At 43.9% G+C, this 22884-nt stretch overlaps 1 protein-coding gene across 2 annotated transcripts in view; it reads left to right on the top strand.

Annotated features, from left to right (window-relative positions):
• The window catches only part of SLC24A4 (solute carrier family 24 member 4), a 109924-nt gene that overhangs the window by 65857 nt on the left and 21183 nt on the right, over positions 1-22884 (top strand). Inside the window, exons 3-10 of one of the 2 annotated variants that reach the window (XM_053376520.1) lie at positions 7418-7494; positions 11943-12017; positions 12473-12557; positions 14097-14200; positions 16676-16750; positions 18571-18596; positions 19335-19388; positions 21724-21866. In XM_053376520.1, coding sequence (XP_053232495.1) covers positions 7418-7494; positions 11943-12017; positions 12473-12557; positions 14097-14200; positions 16676-16750; positions 18571-18596; positions 19335-19388; positions 21724-21866 — 639 coding nt within the window. The remainder of the gene's footprint in view (positions 1-7417; positions 7495-11942; positions 12018-12472; positions 12558-14096; positions 14201-16675; positions 16751-18570; positions 18597-19334; positions 19389-21723; positions 21867-22884) is intronic. The other variant, XM_053376530.1, reaches the window with a different exon arrangement.

The raw sequence follows: 22884 nt of genomic DNA, 5'->3' as shown, positions 1-22884 counted from the left end.
TAAAATGGCAATTCACAGGACATATCTTGGATATGCTTACTTGGAAGTTATTTCCACTGTGTCCAGTGGAACCAGCCTGAGATGTTTTGCTGCCATACGCAAAATGCCCTGATGCCATGCCCCACAGAACCAGGCCTCCTCTTTGCCCAGCTGTTGCACCTGCCAGTGCAACTACACAGGTGCCTTTGGCTGTGCCACACTGCTGCCACAATGCAGTGACAAGGGTGCAGTGGTGCGAGTGAAGCCTGGGGGGTGGGGTGGGGAGGTTGGCAGCAGCTCAGTGGCTGGGGTGGGGAGAAGGGAGGCCAAGGGTCGGATCTGCTACCTGAGGCAAATGGCTTCACCTTGTCTCATTGATGAATGGTGCTCACCCTCTGATAAGTTTTAAGGTTGCTGCTTAGTGATGCAGTTCCTAAGCTGTAATCTTACGTACAATTATTATTTTAATAGAATTTTAGCTTGCCGAGTGTATACTCTCTTATAGAGAGTAAGCCCTTTTGAAATTACAGGGACTTCTGAATAAACATGCATTATTATTATTATTAATATCATCATCATCATCATCATTGCATAGGATTGCACTGCTAGCATGTCGATGTGTTATCATGCATATAGTGCTGAACTAGAAATCCTTACTTGGCTTTGCTGTGTAGCTTACTGGAATCTGTTGAGCAAGTAATTAGCATTTAGACTAACCTACCTGTAGTGCACATAAAATGGGATCACCCCAGGGATGCTATTGTGAGCTCCCTGGAGCAAAGGTGGCATGCAAATGAGATAGACAAATAAAATAACATACATCCCTGGCTTACTTATTTGAGGTCAGGAAGTGGGGGTGTAAGAACATAAGAAGAGCCTGCTGGATGAGGCCAATAGCCCATCTTAGTCCTGCATTCTGTTCTCATGATTGCCAACCACATGCCTGTGTGAAACGTGCAAGCAGGACCTGAAGGCAAGAGCACTTTCCCCTCCTGTGGTTTCCAGCAACTGATATTAAGCATTACTCCCTCTGACTGTGGAAGCAGAGCATAGTCATCACAGCTAGCAACCATTGTTTGCCTTATCCTTCATGAATTTGTCTAATCCTCTTTTAAAATTGCTGGTTATCACTGCCTTATGTGGAATGTAGTGTCCCATAGTTTGACTACGTGCTGCGTGAAGAAGTATGTCCTTCAAAATTCAGCTTCATTAGATATCCACAAGTTCTAGTGTTAGAGAGGAGAGAGAAATAAAACTTTTCTCTATCCACTTTCTCCATGTCTTGCATAATTTTATAAACTTTTATTGTGTCACCCTTTACTCACCTCTCAGGACCCGGAGTCAGGAGTAGGTCAGCAAGAAACACCTGGTGTCAGTGAAGTTAACTCTAGATTCAAAGAAACCGAAACAGTGCTGGCCTGGTGATCACAGTAACTCTTCCCAGTGGGTCCCTGCTTTCCCACCACTCCCTAAGGCACTTCCCTCAATTCCTTCCCCAGCATCCTAAGGCTCCATTGTCTCATCTCTCTCTCCTCTGCCCTCGTCATTCCATGTTCTGGGAGACCAGAAGAGGAGCAGAGCTGGCCACAGCAGGAGGGGGGGACTCCCTGAGGCACGTCCACCACATGTGATAAAAGGTTCCTTCTTTTTCTTTACATTTCCAGCATTTATTATCATGTCTGATACATTTTTGCTAACTTCACTGGTGTTAAATACCACCTGTACATCATTTTCATCAGATTTTCTCTTAATACATTACAAGCTGTAAACTGGATTCCTTTTTTCCACAATTTCTCCCAATCCTCCATCAAGATATTGTGCCCCACATCCCTGGCCCATTCAATCATTACCAATTTCACTTGTTCATCTTTCGTATGCCATTCTAGCAATATATTATACATCTTAGATAGGTTTTTTTTGTTTTTGTATCTAGTAATTCCGTTTCCAATTTGGATTTCTCTATTTGAAAACCAATTTTCCTATCCATTTTAACTCTACAATGTTCTCTTTGAGGTGAGACAACCAGAAATGTACACAGTATTCCAAATGCAGTTGCGCCATAGATTTGTATATTGGCGTTATGATTCTTATTATGGCAGTTTTATTTTCAGTTCCTTTCCCAATGATCCCTAGAATGGATCTTGCCCTTTTTACACCTGCCACACTGGGCCGACATCTCTTGACCCCCGCCTGCCATCTTGAATGCAGCTTCTGGCTTGATGGAGAGACCCTACCATACTTCCTCACCAAGGCCCAGAGGCCACAATGAGTTTGGATGAAAGGAAGCAGTGCCAAGATTGGAAAAGGGGATGGTTTAGTTCCGAATCAAGTGTCCCTGAATCCAAAACCATTAACGGTCCACAAAGTACACAGAGAAATATTGCAGACTTCCAGATGCACCACCAGTGTAACTTCCAGTCGATTAATACCATCACAACGCAGCTGCATTGGTTTGGGTTTTTGAAGGTTTCTAATGAAAGACTGGGAGGAGCTGGGAGTAATTTAATTAAACTGGCTATAATGGACACATGTTCATTTTTCTTCTCCCTTACATTTTAGGTGCATAAACATTGTCCTGTCGTTTGGTACCAGCTTTGCCAAGCAACACAGTGGGAATTTAGTTGGTTAATCATAAATGGGGACGCATGCTGCCTTTTGTACTGAGGTCTGGGAGAGAATGATAAATCCCGAGCAGCAGCGCAGGGGGCAGCTGTATAGGAGGATAATGCACTGCCTGATGCAAGTGATTTGAGGGAGCTGCTTGATTTAGTAACATCCGGTTTACATAATGTGGAGCGATTCTGGCCTCTCGAAAAATTGACAACAACCACTGAAGATTACCGCACGCCAGCAGCCGTTTTGTGGATTATCTGCTTCAACGTCCCAGAAGATTAATAATGTCACTTTCATCCCAGTGTCAATATGCACCATCTCCTGATGAACATGGTGCCAAAAATGCTGCCAATCTCCCTTTCCCTATTTCCCCTCATCTCTGCTGCTCAAAACAAACACACTTGCCCTCCCACACCCCTTGTATATGGCTCTTCCAAGCACAGAAGGAGAGAAGTGAGGGAACTAGTCTGAGAATTAAGTGTTGCCTGTTTGTGACTTTCTCCACCCTTTCATTAGGAGTTGGTGAGTGTCATTTCAGAGGTGACCTCATAAGTGCCCCATTTTTCTTGTCTCCTGAATTCTTCACTGCCCCCCTCTTTTAACATAGCACAGTATTTGGGGCTGTCTTTGAAAATGTTCTGGAAATTTAAGTTGCTTAGGAACTAAATATCTCGAACTGAGCAATATAAGCACATTGGATCAGTGCGTTGCCATCTTCACTGGTTCTCCATTGCTGGGCCCTACTCATGGATTTGAACTTTAAGATCCTTCACAGCTTGGGACCAGCTTGCGGTGAGGGTGCTCTAAAAGAGAACTGCCTCTCTCCGCAGATGTCTGCCTGGACCTTGAAACCTGGTTAAGACCCACCATAATGGAGGGCACACTCAATTGCAATTATTGGCTGGAGCTTTCGTTGCACCTTTAAGCAGATAGAGACATATGGCCCTATTGAGAAATGGCAAAAATCCAGCAACAGTCAGGTTGTGACCAATGATGGTCAGCTCACCCTAAGGCTGCCCTACTTTGGGATGCAAAATACGGTTTCATATGATATATATGTTTTGCATGTGCTTCCTTTGTCCCACAGCCTCCACTTGTAGGTAACATTCTCAAATTATTTTCTGGGCCACTCTCTGTATTGTCAGCTAGTTGCTAGCAAGAATTCTGCATAGCGTTGTCTGATCAGAATTTCAAATATAAAAAGAAGCAGTTAGCACATCATTTCTATGGAATTGCAGCAGAGCCTAATATATTCTTTCCTGTAATAAGCATGTCTTCAATGGTCCATGTGGTTCTGGAGAAAGAACATGCATGTGCATATTCTGGGCTAAAAAATATGGATTCTGCAACTGATATGAATCATACACTGAGCTTAATTTATTATACTTCACTTTTACTGCTTTGCTTAATTAATTCTGTGTCGGCCATTCTTGGTGGCGGGGGTGGGGGAGGGGGTAACTATGCTTTGGAATACAGTACTGACTCCCCAAACAGTTCAGATCTTATTCAGCCTCTCCCTGCCCCAGCTTCTCAGATTTCAGCAGTGATGGAGGCTAGGAACTTGTGAGATTTTTTAAAACGAATGTTGAGATTCCCAGGTAAGCTGAAATATGCACTCTGCTAGACTCACAACATTAGGGTTGCCATATTTCAAACAGTGAAAATCCAGATAGAAAAGTTGTTGTAAATAAAGGTGACTCTTCATATAAGAATTGCTAGGCAACTCTGGTTTGATAGCAATGATGAAATATATTGCAGAACACAAAAACAGCAATAAGCACTCTGTTTCTGTTATATGCCAAATTCTCGCACTCCTTCCCCCTCTCCCTCTTGCTTTATTGGCCGCTGGATTATTTGCATTTGTCTTGAATATTCGCAGAGAGGTTTGTAAAAATACAGCTTTGTCTTTGGGACTTCAGAAAAGATTGGCACATTATTATTCTTTTATTCTGTGATGATGTTGCGCCATTTGGTGCCCATGGGCATGAAAAGTGCAACTGGGAAGGTTTGTATCTGTATCAAAGCAACATTTTATGTGCTACTCCAAATTGATTGCCTATTGAATTTTGAAGTGATTTATCGGCTATGCTCCTGAACATATTATGAATAATTCAGTCCTTTAATGCAGTTTGCAGCATTAACACAACTTTATTTAGTTCCTTTTGGCTGGGTTTTCAGAAGTTCCTGCTGTTTTTAAAGGAGCCAGGCTTGGGACTTAAAAAAAAACAAAACAAATCTGATTTGCAGTACTTGGCAACACACTCTGAAAAGCAGGTTTGTTGCCCTTCTGCTGTTACAGGTGCACCAGAAATTTAAAATGTAATGGGCCTCTCCCTCCCCCCCCCCAAAAAAAATATTTGCACGTTCACATCATTATCGCAAACAGACCAAGATTTTAACCACAATTTGAATTGGGTTTGAAAATCATGGTTAAAATTTGAGGGGCCAATTTGTAACGTGAAAAAGGAAACTATCCACTGCAAAAGAACACAAATATTTGCATAAAATTTGCATGTGCTGGTTTATGTGTCTAGATGCATATTTATCAATAATTACCTTAATTTAAATAGAAATACAATTTATCTCACCATAGCGGGGAAGACTTTGGTTAGCTGACTCCTGTGCCTGCTCTGTTGCCTCCAGACTGCCTCTGTTTTGTGGGAGGGATTCAGTCGCATTCCAGAAATTTAGGTTGGGGCAATTAAAGGGGATCAAAGTGCTCTGCACAGCAAATTCTCAAAGAACTGACCACATGGTTTTGACTGTAGGGACAGTGTAGACCCAAATAGGGGATAGGGGAAAGAGAAGGTAGCTCACACTTAGGGACATGTTCTTGAGAGAGTGGCAGGAAACCCATGTTATTTGGATTGTTCATCATGAGTGCTCCCATCTCAAACTTGGGTCCCCAGCTGTTGATGGACTACAACTCCCATCATCCCAAGCTAGCAGGACCAGTGGTCAGGGATGATGGGAGTTGCAGTCCAGCAACAGCTAGTGACCCAAGTTTGGGAAATACTGCTGTAGAGCAAGGGTGGGGATCCTCCTGGGCCCAAAATGCAGCCCCCCAGGCCTCTCTGTCTGGGCCCCAGGACACATCCTTGCCAGCACCTAAATTTTGCATGAATGGGATGTGGCCAATGGTACAAAGATGAGAGACACATCCTTTGCCCCACACTGGCATGTGGCTCTCAGCTAATTCCCCTTCATAGAATCATAGAGTTGTAGAGCTGGAAGGGACTACAAGGGGCATATAGTCCATCTCCCTGCAATGCATGAATATTCTGCCCAACAATGGGGCTCTACCAACTGAGCTGGAATGCTCAGTTTGGATTTTTTTTTTAAAGGTTCCCCATTCATGCTGTAGGGTGACCATAGGAGACAGTCTAAAAAGAGCTACGGGGGAAAGGCTGTAGCTCAGTGATAGCACTTCTGCCTTGCATGCAAAAGGTCCCAGGTTCAATCCCCTGTAGGTCATGGAGAGCCTCCTGCCTGAAACCCTGGAGAGATGCTGTCAATCTGTGTAGACACTGCTGAGCTATATGAGCCAATCATCTGACTCAGCTTCCTGGCAGCTTCCTGTGTTCCCAAGAGCTGCTCGTGCTTCTGATTCAGCTCTGTTGAACCAAATACAAGCATTTTTCAGAGTAAAATGGGGGCACATCCAAAACATCCTTTTGCGGCCACTCAAAAATCCTGGGGAATGCGGTAGGAACCGTGGCCTTCAGTCACTTAGAAGCTGCAAGAATAATAATAAAAAAAGCAAGCTTTCACTTTAGCCTTGCAAATCAGCCTACAGAAGTTACTATCGCACAAATTGAGTATTGGGTATTGTCCGATATGGTGTTGATGGAAAGGAGATCAAGCACTATGTGTGTGCCTAAATCTGCTTGGTGTAAGGGATTCCCTGCAGTCCTGTTGCCTCTCATGTGTGCGTTGGCTTAGATATGCTCTCTGCATGCAGATTATTCCGTGGTGTATTGAGGCCAAAATCTCTATTTCAGGAAAATTAATTGGATTGAGATTTATTTATTTGAGGTTTAATATTTGTTCCCCAGAGACGGAATGAAAGTGTTGCCGTCTGCAGTGTACTCAGCTAATCCTAGCCTTTCCTGAATGTTAAGCTTTCTTTATGGCGTCAGTGCTGTTGCCATACAGAATCATAGAACTGTAGAGTTGGAAAGGACTCTGGGGGTTTTCTGGTCCAACCCCTGCAATACAGCCTCCTCAACTGAAGCGTCCTCAACTAAAGCATCCATGGCAAATGGCCATCCAACCTCTGCTTTAAAACCTCCAGTGAAGGAGAAACTACCCCTCCTGAGGGACTCTGTTCCACTGTCAAACAGCTCTTTTATCAGAAAGTTATTCCTGATGTTTAACTGGAATCTCCTTTCTTGTAACTTGAAGCCATTGCTTTGTGTCCGACCCTCCAGAGCAGGAGAAAACAAGCTTGCTCCATCTCCCAAGTGACAGCCCTAGAGATATTGGAAGGTGGCTATCATCTCTCCTCTCAGTCTCCTCTTTTCCAGGCTAAACATATCCAACCCCATCAAGTTCCTCATAAGGCTTGGTTTCCAGACCCTTGATCATCTTGGTCGCCTTCCTCTGCACACGTTCAGCTTGTCATACCCTTCTTAAATATTTATAAAGACATTGAACAGCAACAGGGCCCAGGACAGAACCCTGAAGCACCCCACTTGTCACTTTTTCCCAAGATGATGATGAGCCACATCATTTGCATATAATGCTACTCCTCCCCTCTTGTGTTTGTTTGTTTTTGACTCCCTAATTTAATCTTTCCTGTTCTCTTTTTCTTTCTTTCTTTCAGCGATTCATGAATTTCCCGATGATCTATTCACAAATAAGGAAAGGCAGCAAGGAGCAGTATTGCTACATATTCTTGGTGTAAGTATACCTAACTTTTCTCATATATGTTGCTGTTATTGTGCAGATGGTTAGCTTAAGCGCGACACTGATTTATTTCTTAACTCGAGGTGCAGATGTTGTTGGACTATGACCCCAATGATCCCTAACCATTGTCTGTGCTAGCTGGGGCTGGTGGAAGTTGGAGTCCAAAAACATCGCGGGGGAAGGGGACACACTGATTCCCACCCATGGCCTTAATTTATATATGCCTTCCATTTATAGCCAACCTCATCCTGAAGGGCTGGAGAGAGTAAGTTCTTTAATGGAGCTCTGCTTTCAGTTGACAGACTTCCTGGAGACTATGAAAAGCCACACAGCCAGTCAAAACAGAAAATACTTGTTTAGATGGACAAACCGTCTGACCTGATACGATGCAGTAGGAGTGTCCACAGAGCCTCAGCTCCTAAAAAAGCTCAGGGCAGAATCTCACATGACACTTAATATGGGCTAGTGGTTGACAGAAATGCTGTAGGATATCTCTTCACCCTGTATCATTGGCTTCTGCTGGTAAGGGCAGGGAAATTCAGTGTGATGATGCCAGGACACTCACAAGTTTTGCTGCATGTTAGGAAAGCTGAAGGGAATAACTTAAGACTTGCCTGCTATTTCTAGCAGCCTCATAATGCGCAGTTGTGTCCTGTTTTATTTGCCTTTTAACTTTGGTTATCCTGATGCAAAACATGGAGAGTTCTCCTTTACATCCTCCTTGTGCTTCAGGACCAAATTACATGTTGAGTGCGAATGCATGTAACAGAAGTCTGATGGAGATTATTATTATTGTAAAAGCTGATTGGGAGCAAGGATGCAGGGCTGAGCACATAACCCTTTCACTTCTCCTCATGCAGTTTTAAATGTATGTGCAAGCATTCATAGAATCATAGAATTGCAGAGTTGGAAATGAAACCCCCCCCCCGGGTCATCTGGTCCCTGCAATGCTGTCCCTGGGTGGGCTTGAACCACCAACCTTCTGATTAACAGCCATGTGCACTGACCCCCAATTCATAACATTCATTGTAGTTTAGCCCTCAGAAAAAAGAATAAAGTATATTTCCAGGAAAACCTGTTACAATTGTGGTGCAACGTTTTCTTAGTTTTTAAAAGAAAACCTTCAGTGCAGCTGTTGATTATTGTGAAATATAGATCCTATATTGTTATATATAGATTTCATTGAGGTAGACTACAAAATATCCCATACAGGGAGCAGCAAGACAAAATAAACAAAACACCAAGTGGCAACTTTAGGGAGATGTGGCTGTTTCTTTTTGGTGCATTGCAAGCTTTCTAGAAAGAAGACCATTGGGCATAACCCAGTTTTCTTCATCTAGGATTGGTAAATGGATCCCTCCAAGCAACCAAGTACACATGCAGCCTGATCATATGCACATTGGTCAGAAATAAGCCAAATTTTGTCCAGTGAGACTTTCACCTAGATCAGCCTGCGCAGAATTTGCAACTTTAAGGTGGTTTGTATGCAGCAATGCAACACAGAGCTCTTGAACATGCAGGCCTGCTCACAGACTTCACAGGAAGATGCACAGTAGGAGAACTCTTGCAGGTGCATTTTCCAGGCTGTGAGATGGTTTGCACTAAGAAGGGGAAAGAGACCTATGGCGCTTCTTAAAACAAGAAGACCAGCCCCAAGCTTTGTGCGTATACTGGCACACACACAGCACTGTGGCTCCCCATTCTGGACCCCCATTCCTGTCAATGGAAGAGACAGTAATGAGCAAGTGGAACCTTCTCTCTGTAGAACTGAATAATGAAGATCTTGCAGGCGGCGGGGGGGGGGAGGTCTTGCTTTGGAGTCTCCATGCCTGCAAAACACCCATGTATTCAATTGACTGTGTGTAGTTCAGGGAAGGGACTTACCTATTTTATTTATTTATTTAGCATCTCACATACAGTTCAGGTGCAATTTCTGCTCATTGGACACACCTTCCGTCAGAAGGGGGCGATTTTTGTTGATTCTCTTCCCTTCTGCAGCTTCTTGTGGCCCCCCAAAATCTAATGTTAGAAGACCTTCTAAAACAGTTTGCTGGGAGGGGGTGGATTCTGCGGGGGGGGGGGAAGCAGTATGAGCAGAAATCACCTTCCTTCTCCCTTCCACCAGCCTTTAATGGACTGAAGGTCCTTTTGAAAAAGGAAGGACTCCTTCTGTTCACAGAAAGCACAGTTAGGGTCCAGGTCTATAAGATGGCAGCAAGTTACAAACCCATTTCCGTTTTGGATTTCAGGAAGTAGTAAATGCTTGCCTATGATAAAGCCTCCTCTTTTCTCTTCAGCAGTTCTACAAATTTCTGAACTAATTCAATTCAGTATCCATAATCAGGCTCGGTTATATTTACTTTTCTGCTTTAAAGTCACCTCTTCAGTGGTTTCACATTTTAAATGCAAATTGTTCTTTTCAATTGTACTGTTTTAAAGAATAAATCTGAATTTCATGTTTGTATTTTGAGGAATCGGATGATTCAAATAGCCTCTGGCTAAATTGCTATTTTAATAATAAAAGAGATTAGAGGTCTGTCTTGGTGAGGAGAACTGAGAGAGTGTTTTGGCACCCCGTATTGCTGCTGTGACTAGCAGAGGGAGGTATGGGACCAGGGGTTGATCAGACCCGGTAAGAAGAAGGGGCATAAGAAAGTTGAAGGTCATTTCTCCTTCTTGGCCATCTTCCACACAAAAGACTTTGGGTTGCTGTAATGGCTTTAGGGGTTGCTTGTGCGTAAGTTACCGCTGCTCTGGGCTAGGTTGCCTGGTTAAACCGTTTCTGTCTGGACAGCCATCCACTCCGTGGCTGTTCAGTCGCTGGCAGAATCCGTCAGTGAGCATTTCTTGAACCTCTTCCAGCAAAGAAGTTATTTGACGCCAAGTCGCCGCCTACTTTCCCTGCGCGGAAGTCTTCTGCGCAGGGTGGGTGTGGGCAGCGGAGGACCTGTGCTCTCCTCGCTGGTCTCCTGCGAAGAGTCCTGGAGCCTCCTCTCTGCTTCCCCCATCGGCCCCCCTCTATCCCTGGTGTTGCGCTGATTTTCTTCCCCAGCCGGAGACCTGCCTCTCTTCCTGCTTGGCCCCTCTCCAGCATCGCTGTGGAGCCTCGCCTCCTCCGCTAGTTCCGATGGCAGTTCCCTGACAGTTGCCATAACCGAAAGTCCTCATCCCTGGTCCTGTTGCTGCTAAGGGCCAAATCAGCCCATAACAAGAGATCCCTGACCTACCATTTGATAGTTGATGTGGTGGCTGATCTGGCATGTATTACTAAGACCTGGAGAGGTGTCCTCGGAGGCTTTGCCCTTCTGGTTACTCGGTGCAGCAGCCACACAAGTTGGAGGGCCTAGGGTAGGGTCACTGTTATTCATAGGATTGCAATCTTCTTGACCAGCAAACCCATCCATTTCGGATCCAGTTTCAATGGTTTGTTTGCAGCATTCGAAACGCCCACTGTCCTGGGCACATTTTGCGACAAGGAATTTCATTAGCGCAAGCAGTTTCTGAGCTCTGGGTGCAGTACTGTGTCTAAGATTTCAGATTAAAACTGCAGAGTGGAAGGAAAGGAGGACCTTTTTCTGCCTCCCCACTTCAGCTACTCTCTGAAGACTGGAGAAGAGACCCTCTTAAGAATATTAGGGGGGCAGGCAGGGGAAGCATGGCTTTGTATTTTGCAGTCTTCACATGAGAACTAGACCATGTGAAAAATGAATATAATATTTTAGCTGCAGTTCATTCATTTTCAGCTTTGTATTCTTTCTATGAAAAGTGTGCCTAGACATTCCATGGTTGCACCCATAACCTAGGTTTAAGGTGCCATTTAGTTCCTAGCTTTCGTATCTCAGTTTCTAACACTATTTGTTCATAGCGTTGGGGCCATCAGGAGCTCCCTAGTGCAGCTGATGGGTTCACTGTCAGTGCCACTCAAGAAGCCTCACTTTGTCCATTTGCAGGTGTGGTTTGAATCCAAACTGTGCCTGCAAACAAACTTTTAAGCAGCTCACTGTAACCACCAATCAGCAGTTATTGAAAGCCCTTTTGAATTTTGACCACTCTACTGACCTGTCAGTGTTGACCCATGGAGGTGGGAATTAAGAATCTAGCCTGCTGGCCAAATCCAGCGCTCCACCCCTGGAGATGGAGGACTCAGTAGATGGAGGTCACTGGAGGCAGGAAAGCTAAGGGTAGGGGACCTAGGTGAAAAGTGGCTGAAGGGAGTACACAGTAGAACAGGAATGGGGAAATGTTTATTAGACTCCAGCTCCTACCATCACCACTGCTGCCACGAAGACTTGGTACTTGTAATGGGGATTCTTTCTAAGTGATTCAGTTGTCAGTTGAGTTTGGGTTTCATTTGTTTAATTAGGATCAGTACTCAGTACTAAGTGAGTTTCACTTGTGACCAAGTTTTGTAATATATTCTTCTTTTTTTCTCCACCCCACAGGCTCTGTATATGTTCTATGCCTTGGCTATTGTGTGTGATGATTTCTTTGTTCCATCTTTAGAAAAAATATGTGAGGTACGTAAAAGAGGATTTTTGCTCTTCAAAACCTATGCATTCACAGTTGGGGAGAAGGTACATCCTTCTTAAGGGGGAGAAGGTACATCCCTGTCTGACAAAATGGAACCTATATTATTTCATCCTTCACATCAAACATTCTAAACAGGAATGGGGGTGGGTGGGTTTGATTCAGGTCTCATTTGAAGCTGAATCTACCAAGGTCACACTTTCTGAAACAATATGTGAAGCAAGACATTAATCAAAACTGCATATCATAAAAAATGTGTTTATTACTGCAAAAATGTGAAACCGAGAGAACCAAAATGGACAGATCCTTCCATTCTTAGGTCTAATTGTTTGCTGTCTGCTTCACCCCAGCATCTGAAGGCCATGTCAGCCAAGAATGGCATTTTAAGATTTAGCATTGCTGCCAATCACATACTGGAATAATGGGTCCCAAATGTTTCTTTCAGAAACTACATCTGAGCGAAGATGTTGCAGGAGCCACATTTATGGCTGCAGGAAGCTCAACGCCAGAGTTATTTGCATCTGTCATAGGTAAGATATCTCCTTTGTAGTGTTCATATGCACCCGTTTTCCAAAGGAAAGGGTACTAAGGTGGCTACTACACAGATGTGTGCATAGACCACTGGTATTCAAAATAACTATCCTAATGTGATGGTTCTAGGGGTTGCTCGTGCGTAAGCCGGTGCAAACACCTGGCTGTATTGCCTGAGTGAACCTTTTCTGTCCGGACAGCCGCTCACCCGTGGCTGTCTCAATCGCTGGCAGAATCCGTCAGTGGGCGTTTCTTAAACTTCTTCCAGCAAAGAAGCTCTTTGACGCCTAGTCTCCTCCTACTCTCTCTGCGCGAAAGCCTTCTGCGCAAGGAGGGCGTAGGCAGCAGAGGACCTCTACTCTCCCCACTGGTCCCCGGCAAGGAGTCATGGGACCGCCTCGCCGCTTCCCCCATCTGCCCCCCCTTCTCCACTGGTGCTACTCTGATTCTCTTCCCCAGAAGATGGACTGCCTCTCCCAATCCCGGGACGCTCTCTGGAATCCCTCTGGATTTTGCTCTCTCCCTCCGGCACTGATGGCAGTTCCCTGACACCTAATGACATTCAAGTGGGAGCCTACTTCACACAGTAATCATACACTGTGTCAGGGGTGGGGAACTGGTGAGGGCAGATCCAGAGGCAAATATGGGTGGAACGATGGATGTAACTTACGTTTGTACAGTCAGCTACACTTCAGCCACAATGTCCAAGAGGGCCTTCACCCCTTTTGGGATGTTTTTGGCTAACAGGGGGAGGTGCTGTTGGCTGTTGAGAGAAGGAGAAACTTTTTCCTCATGAACTTCCTTAAATTCACATCCAAGTCTCTATTTCATTATGCACCAAAGTGAACTTTAGCATTAAATGCAGACTTCTCTCAGTTTTTCTACATACTTTCTTGTCTTTCTGCTTTCCTCGTTAGACTCATATGCTAATCTGTGTGCATCCTTCCTCTTGCTTCCCCTGCTTGGATTCTGTCCCTTCCCTCTCCCCCCTTCATTTATTCACCAAATCCTTATGCTGCTCCTCGTCTCCATGCTTCCAGATGTTGTTGGCCAATGGTTGGAGAAGGTGGGAGTTGTAATACAACAAAATCTGGTGGGCTATATGCTCCCTTTCCCTGTTCTCGGGGTTCCAGCACTCTAAGCAGCATTTGGCCCCTCCCACGTAATAATGCATATTATTTTGGGGACCTCCCTCTCTTTAAGTAGCTGCTGCTGTTGATGTTTTGTCATACTGCTACTCCTCTGGCACAGCTTCTGGGAACATAAGAATTTGCCTTGTACCAAGTCAATCCATTGGTCCATCAAGCTCAGCATTGTTTACACTGACCGGCAGAGGCTCTCCAGGGGTTCAGGCACAAATCTCTCCCAGCCCTACCTGGAGATGGTGGGTATTGAACCTGGGACCTTCTGCATGCAAAGCAGATGCTCTGCCACTGAACTATGGCCCTTCCCAAGGATCATGTCATTTAGTTGTTATTTTTAGCATATCTATTACCGTACTAACCCCCTCCTTCATTTCTCTCTTTCTCTCTGTCTAGGTGTGTTTATCACTCATGGTGATGTAGGAGTTGGAACCATTGTTGGTTCAGCCGTTTTCAATATTCTTTGCATTATTGGGGTCTGTGGACTTTTTGCTGGACAGGTTAGTAGGTTTCTTTCATTTTCTTTACCATTACTTCTCCATAGGAGGGTAAATCAGATAATATAATATGGAGTAAATCTTATTTAAAAATCAAAGGAATTATGTGATTGTGAACATAATAAGCTCTGTTTATTTCCTGATGAAACCTAAATGAATCAACTTGAAGTAGCTTCACAGTGTCCTGGCTTGTTTAGCCAAAGTGTGGTTGGTTGGTTGGTTGGTTGGTTGGTTTGTTCAACTGAACCCAGCCCAGCAGGCTAACCATGGTTTGTTTTCTAGTAATAACCCATGTTGTGAAGACGTGGTTTGTTGTTGGTTTATGAACCATAGCTTATTTAACTATGGTTGGGTGGTATATCCAACCCCAACAGTCTTGCTTTGGCATGGTTTACATGGACACCTCTGCTCGGGTGTTCCCCAAGCTATAGAGCAACAGCGCCTGGAAAACAACACAAACTTTGGAGGAACAAGCCATGGCTTGTTTGTTCCACTGTAAGATTTATTGTGGTTCGTTGAACAAACTATGGTTCAAATAAACCATGACTTAGTGTTATGTGCAAACCCAGCTGGTGTGTGTGCAAATATAAAGACACTTGTTTATAAAAAAAATAAATATTGGCTTGAGGGAGACATATCCTCAGTTCTTGTGATGTAGTTCCATATCTAATGGTTGGATTCATGTCCTGCCTCTTAAGGGAAGCGTTTCTTTTGGCCTTATTCACAGAAACAAGAGACTTAACAAATGTGCTGTAAGTTTTGGGCTTGCTTTAGTTTCTGTTGACCAAAGTGAATCTGATGCTAAACTCAGCACTTGTATTTGAGCAATTCTTTTAAAAACATTAAATAAGGGTTGGAGGGAAGCAGCAGGTTTCGGATTATGGCATATACATTTTTTAACTTTTCCCTCCCATGTCACAATCCCAGTGAAAATCCCCTCTCTCCAGAGGTGTTTTTCGGCTCTGGAGGGAAATCTGCTCTTCCTCTTTCCAGAGTACCTTTCTCCAACACAGCAGGCTGAGTCACAAAGAACTGTAGAATATTCCCCTGTAGCTTTGTTGACACTGACCTTCCTTGGGAACGTGTGTGTGTGTGTGTGTTGCACCTGTTCTTAAAATATTAATGGACATTCATTAAAGTTTACCAAACAAGTAGAAATATTCAACTTTGACATGGAGAAAAAGCACAGTATGTTCATTCAAATATAAGGAGAACATTAGGTACTTCTGCTATTCAGATGAATGTTCTTTAGAATACTTCGTAATTACTAAAGAATTACTTCTTTGGAATACTCATCTGAATAGCAGAAGTACCTAATGTTTCTCCTTATATTCAGCTGAGCACACAGCCCTTTCTCTACTTTGCAAACCTGAATATTTCTACTTTCATGGTAAATTGTAATGAACAAGAGGTGCAGTCCAGCCGAAATGAAGCACTTCAAAGTCCATTGCTTTCACTGGAAAAGACTTGTGCATATGCTCAATATCCTGTGGTTGTCGGTGGGATTTAAAAGTGTCCTTAACTTTGAATTATTACCACAAAGCATCACACTGTATAACTGTTTTCCCTGTGGGTGCTTAATCAGACAGAATTAAGACTGTGTTGTTCAGAATTTTTCTTACGTCAGAGTGAAGCAGTTCTTCCGTAATAGCCCTGAATATCCCACAGCAGCTGTGGGGGACCCTTTGTTCCTCCAGAAGTTTCTGAACTACAACTCCCATCATCCCTGGCCACTGGCCATGCTTGCTGGGCTTGCTGGGCATTGTAGTTCAGCAACATCTGGAAGGCCAACAGTTCCCCCGTCCTATCGTATGAGGGGTTTCATTCAATGTGGTAGGGTACCCTGGATGAATACCCATGTGGCTACTGTTTTCTGATGTCTCCCGTGTGGTTCTTAAAACATAAGAACATAGGACCATAGGAAGCTGCCTAATACTGAGTCAGACCATCAGTCCATGTAACTCCCTGTTGCTTACCCCATCTGGTAGTGGCTCCGCATGGTTTACCTACTACTGAATTTTGGCAATTTTGGCCCTTTCCCTTGAGATCCAGAACTCCCCTTCTTTGATAGCAAAAGAAGGTAAGAGACCATGCATGTTGTGTTGGGTGGGCAGGATTGCCTTGAAATAACCCATAGACCATATTAGCACGGTTCTTACTACATTAACATGGTGCCCTCCAGATGTCGTATGACTACAGTTTCCATCCTCCACAGCCATTATGGCCAATGGTCAAAAATGATGGGAGTTGGCATCAAACAGCATTTGGAGAGGACCAGGTTGGCTATCTTGTCCGAAGTCATATGTGATGAGCAAACAGAGAGATGTGCTTGCATATGTGAATCGACGCTTTGTTCATTAGCATTGCTCGTGTATAGTAAAGCTATACAACCAGGTATTTTCAGAATCAGTCCTTTAAAACCCTAAGATGAAAGGATGGCTAAGGAGTAATTCTGGAGTAACTCTGTCCTCTTTCTAGGTGGTCCGTCTCACCTGGTGGTCTGTGTTCAGGGACTCTGTCTACTATACCATTTCTGTGATCGTGCTTATCGCGGTAAGTTTCCATTTTTGACCTGCTCCTCCATGAAGTGGTGAAGGGCCTGAATTTGAGAAGTGCTGTTGTCACCAGAAAGTTCTTGTTTGTTTTAGGATTTCTTATGAAAAATCAGTAGATGAGGTCACTTATGATGCTTAAAACTAAATTTAAAAGCTCAAAAAACTACTGAGCTGTGAATCTAGCTGCTGTTCCCATTCTCAACTGGAACTAGAAGTCCTCCCACTTATGATGTTACCTAGGAGAGTGCAGTGTTCAAGCCCCATGCAATCCATCATTGCTGGCTCCATGTTTGAGAGGGCCCTGGGCAAGATGGTCTCTGGTGGCACTTTGATTAACCCAGCTGACAGTGGTAGAGGGAGCAACAATGCTTCAAGCAGCTCTGGCTGGCTGGGTCTAATTGCCATTCTCACAATGTTCCCAGAGCAGGGAACTGCATTCTGTTGTAGGGGAGAACTGCATGCAAATGCAAATACATGAACAAAGTCTTAACTCCCCCCCCCCAGTGAAAAACCAATATTATAAACATATCTCCAGATTCCAACAGGAGTGGGGAAGACGTTGGGAGACCAGTTTAGAAATGGTTGAGTAAAGTAACCTGCAATGTTGCTACTCAAAACTACAGCCTTCCCAGGGCCGCTTTTTATTTAAAAAATAATACATACGTCAAGTAGAATAGAAACATTGCCACCCGACCCCGACCCCACTCACCATACTCCCCTCCACCTCTTTCCCCCTTTTCTTTCTAATGTAACACTAAATGTCTCAACAAGTGAAACTGATCTGTAGAAAATGTAACAACAACAACAACAACAACAACAACAACAACAACAACAACTACTTACTTATACCCATCCCATTTGGCTGGGTCCCCCCAGACACTCTGTGCAGCCTCCAACAGGAGATTAAAAATACATTAAAACCTCAGTCATCAGACCTCGGTCCAGTATACCTGAAGGAGCGTCTCCACCCCCATCATTCTGCCCAGACACTGAGGTCGAGCGCTGAGGGCCTTCTGGCGGTTCCCTCACTGCCAAGTTACAGGGAACCAGACAGAGGGCCTTCTCGGTAGTGGCACCCGCCCTGTGGAACGCCCTCCCACCAGATGTCAAAGAGAAAAACAACTACCAGACTTTTAGAAGACATCTGAAGGCAGCCCTGTTTAGGGAAGCTTTTAATGTTTAATAGATTATTGTATTTTAATATTCTGTTGGAAGCCGCCAACAGTGGCTGGGGAAACCCAGCCAGATGGGCGGGGTATAAATATTATTATTATTATTATCATCATCATCATCATTAAAAAACTTTATTATTATTATTATCATTAAAAAACTTCCCTAAACAGGGAAACAATAAAGAGACATTGCACATACTTTTGTAAACCAAGAAATCTTTAATAAAAAATATGTTTTAAAAAATGGGGGGGGAAAGCCAGGGCTTCATGATACACCTGTGTGTAATATTTCATATACTCAGTGCTGTTACACCTAATGCACCATCTGTGAGTTTGGATCTGCATCCGTACAATATAATTGCCACCTTGTTGTTGTTTAGTCGTTTAGTCGTGTCCGGCTCTTCGTGACAAACACCCAGTTTAGATATGGTGTTGAATTTGGCCTTGACTGCCACAACAGTTATACAGTATCAGACATTTATAGTGGTTGAAAGTATTTTTCTGCCCAGAAACCATTCTATGCCAGACATTAATATCTGCCTCTGTTAAGCCTTTTCATGTGCTGTGTAATGTACTGGAAATTCGTTAAATTGCTCTAGAGAAATATAATTCTTCTTTTCTCTCTCTCCTTTCTCCTCCCTTTTAGTTTATCTATGATGAGAAAATTGTATGGTAAGCTGTGGTTCTTATTTCTTGCACATGGATTGAGGATTAGATGTAACCTTGTCTTAAGTATTTTGGGCCATATGACAAGAGAGAGACCCCTGGCTTGAGCCCATTCTGTCATTGCAATGCCGATGATTGAAATAAGTGAATGGTTAGCCAGGGTGAAGGGGCAGGTGAAGGTCACGTAGCATTAGATAAATGAATAAAGTGATGCTACAGTGTTTCAGGGAAGTCTTTGCTGAAGAAAGGTGTCTCAGGAGAGGGAAATGGTTTGGCAAGCAGAGTGGCAGAGGCTGTTAGACCTAGAGAACACCAGTTCAGGAGGTAACAAGAGAGAAAATGGAGCTGAAAGCAGAAAGGATGGCATGAGAAGAGGCTAAAGAGATGAAAGGCCCAACAAGCCAAAAAAAGTAATTATGAACAAATTGGGATCCGAACTTCCAAATAATGCAGATAATGAGACGAGGTGCAAAGGGAAAGGGGGAGCAAAGAGCTTTTGCCCGTGACAATAGTTAGTTTAGTTAGCTTATTAAATTTATGAATTGCTTCCCGCAACAAAAAGCCCCGAAGAGGCAAATCTGTTTGCATGAACGATGGGAGCCCTGCATGCACAAAAGGCAGAAAATAATTGCTCGCAGTGGTAACAGTGGTGCTTTCCCAAGAAAAGTACGCTTTGTGGCCTAGTGACAGCACTGCTAATTGCACCTGGTACTTTACTAATTTCCTTCTTTTTATTTCTTTGAGGTGGGAAAGTCTCGTGCTCATCATTATGTATTCGTTCTATATACTTATCATGAAGTAAGTACTTTTCTTTTCTCCCACTGATCTTTAATTGTGTTTGGCTATTGTTAATCTGGGGGTGCATTGTGATTTAATGCATGCCTAATGATTACTCAGATAACATCACCTTTTCCTTTTATTGCTGTAACATTCCCCAGGTTGGATAGATTTTTGGATATATATTGTATACAAAAAAGCAAAGAGAGTTGAGTTAGTAGTTTGGCCCTGTGGAGGCTGCCGTAGTACTGAAGGGAGTTGCAACTAAGAAGAAATACTTCTGTGGAAATTGGGTTTCTTGCCTTCCATTGTCTCCTTAAGCTAACCAAACCCTCCCCTCCAAATCTACTCCAAATGATTGCTGGTAGGGGTGGGGAAGAAATTTAATTCAGTTTGCATTTGAAGGTAAACCTATCCAATTCTGAAACAAATGGAAACTTAAAAACAGCCATCCTTTGACATTTACACTTCTCTGAAATATGCAATGCAGTTTTCCAGCCATCCACTCTGTACAAATATGCATAACAAGCTGCTTTGGAAATGTGGAGAACTGAAACTAAGACTGGAAAATTGAGAAGCTGAGAGGAACCAAAACTGATGGATTCACCCATTCCTTGTTAGGGGACCCTCTAGGACAAGGTGGTTTGGTGTGGTGTGCGGACTGCAAGGGGGAAGGGAATTTGGTAAAAATGGCCTCCTGGGCTGTTCCACTGATGAAAGGCATCCTCTAGATCAAAGAAACTTTCATCAGTGAAAGGACTGGATGGCACTATGGTCTAAACCACTGAGCCTCTTGGGCTTGCTGATCAGAAGGTTGGTGGTTCGAATCCATGCGACAGGTTGAGCTCATATTGCTTTGTCCCAGTTCCTGCCAACATAGGAGTTTGAAAGCATGGCAATGCAAGTAGATAAATAGGTATCACAAATGGTGTTTCCTTGCGCTCTGGCACTCATCAAGGTCTCCTGTTGCACCAGAAGCAGTTTAGTCCTGCTGGCCACACGATCCAGAAAGCTGTCTGCAGACAAATGCTGGCTCCCTTGGCCTGAAGCGAGATGGGTGCCACATCCCAGTTACCTTTGACTGGCCTTAGCCATCCAGGGGTCCTTTACCTTTTACTTTTTTTACTATTAGATATAACCCAGTGTAAGTAAATACATGACTTGCAGTAGGAGAAAGGTTTGATCTTGAGAAAGATCAAAAGTCTGATGTGTATGGGAGATGTTTTCTCTCTTTCTTCTTCTGTTGCTGTTCATCTTTTTTATTTCATAGAGCAGAAGTAGACAATGGTCATGTTTGCTTGCCATGTTGAACAATAGTTAATGGTTTGCCATGATCACACATAAAAGGGCTCTGTTCTACCCACTTGCATACAGAGAAAGCAAACCTTTATTCTTGGCTTCACATTACATCTGAACCAGGGATTGTGCCTTGTTTGAGGGAAGGCCCCTAGCCCAGTAGTAGAGTAGCTGCTTTGGATGCAGAAGGTCCCAGGTTCAATTCTGCTGCACCTCCAGTTAGGGCTGGAACTGGGAGAGAACACTGTCTGAAATGTGGAGAGCTGCTATAGGACGTTAGTAATAGTGTGTGTTCATGTAGCAATGCACCATGTATATTACATGGCTTTTATACACAATAAAGGGACACCGGTGGCACTGTGGGATAAACCACAGAGCCTAGGGCTTGCCGAACAGAAGGTCAGCGGTTTGAATCCCCGCCACGGGGTGAGCTCCTGTTGCTCGGTCCCTGCTCCTGCCAACCTAGCAGTTCGAAAGCATATCAAAGTGCAAGTAGATAAATAGGTACCGCTCCGGCGGGAAGGTAAACGGCATTTCCGTGCGCTGCTCTGGTTCACCAGAAGCGGCTTAGTCATGCTGGCCACATGACCCGGAAGCTGTACGCCGGCTCCCTCGGCCAATAAAGTGAGATGAGCACCGCAACCCCAGAGTCGGTCATGACTGGACCTAATGCTCAGGGGTCCCTTTACCTAATATACGCAATTGTTGCATGCATACCTTCTGTTTGTATATGTACCCATAAAAAGCATAAGTCATGATCCAGCTGAAGCATATGTACTTTTAAACCCCATTGCATTTAGCGGGAGATACATAGGCATGCTCTTAGTTCTGCACTTGAAAATCAATGCTGTAAAACTGATTAATTTTGGCTGGATCACGGCCAAAGTGTATTGCATTCATCATCCAGTGATGTTCCCTGGGTGGCCTTTAGCAAATAGCTGTGTCTCAACCTACCCTTTTCACAGTGGTAACAAGCACCGGAAAGTGCCATATAAAAGATTGCTGGAAGTCAACTATCTGCCATTAGAATGTTAGCATTTTTCTCCTTCTATCCATCTAGGTACAATGTGAAGATGCAGAAGTTCTTTACTATCAAAAGCATGAATGTTGGCAATGGCAACACTGTCAACAGTGAACTGGAAGATGGTAATGAATCTTTTGACATTAGCTGTGATGACCCTTCATTGCCATTGCTGTGGAAAGGTAAGGCTAAGCAGACAGGAGCTGGACAAAAGCTTGACGAGAAATATTGTTCTCTGATAGTGTTTCTTCATACATTGACAAATGGCACCTGCAACAAAATGTTGTGATGGGGAACACTCCTCTTTTCTGCCCCAAGTCATCCAGCCATACTCTCCTTCATGACAGGGCATTCTGTTCCATTTTTATGTCCTGGTCCTTGCCCAAGAGCCAATCACCATTCTGTGGCAACTGAGTATGCTCAGTTTTAAACTGGGCTGTTTTGATGTGGGTGGTTGTGGGTGTGTGTGAGAGAAACAAAATTAAAAAATTCCTTCCAGTAGCACCTTAGAGACCAACTAAGTTTGTTATTGGTATGAGCTTTTGTGTGCATGCACACGAAAGCTCATACTAATAACAAACTTCAACTACGGCAGACCAACATGGCTACCTACCTGTAACTAGAACTGGAGAGAGAGAGAGGGAGAGGGAGAGAGAGAGGCAGTTTTGGTTCCAAAAACAATGGTACTCATGCCAGAACATCAGAAATAGAGGGTAAGTTAGCCAGCTCCCACAGTCTCAAGCAGAATTATATAATATTTTCCAGTTCTTTCTTTTTTTCTTTCACTACTCTCTGAGAATTGTAGCTAATGTTAGCCCTACTCAGAGTAGACCCACTGAAATCAATGGACATGACTAATTTAGGTTTATGAATTTTAGTGGGTCTGGTTTGAGTAAAACATAGCTGGATGCAACCCAATCACATCTGACACAGCTAGGCCTTTTCAAAATTACCCCAGCGTGAGGGCAAGGAGCCCTTTTCAGCCCAAAGGCTATGCTCAGTTGTAGGGAAGCTTCCAGGGTCCTCATGCCAGTGTTGGGCATGGCCAGAATCGAAAGGGAGTGGAGCAATGGATGTGACTCTTGCCGTTGTATGGTAGGCTACCTGCCAGATATGCAGAGCTCAAGACTTTATGCACCCACATATATCATATATATCTCTTCATCATCCATCTAGCTAGCAGGTCAATTCCAGCCAAGC

Source organism: Podarcis raffonei, chromosome 1 (genome assembly GCF_027172205.1).
Source record: "Podarcis raffonei isolate rPodRaf1 chromosome 1, rPodRaf1.pri, whole genome shotgun sequence".
Lineage (NCBI taxonomy): Eukaryota > Metazoa > Chordata > Lepidosauria > Squamata > Lacertidae > Podarcis > Podarcis raffonei.
The sequence above is the reverse complement of the archived record's forward strand: the minus strand, read 5'-3'. Positions and strand labels throughout refer to the sequence as shown.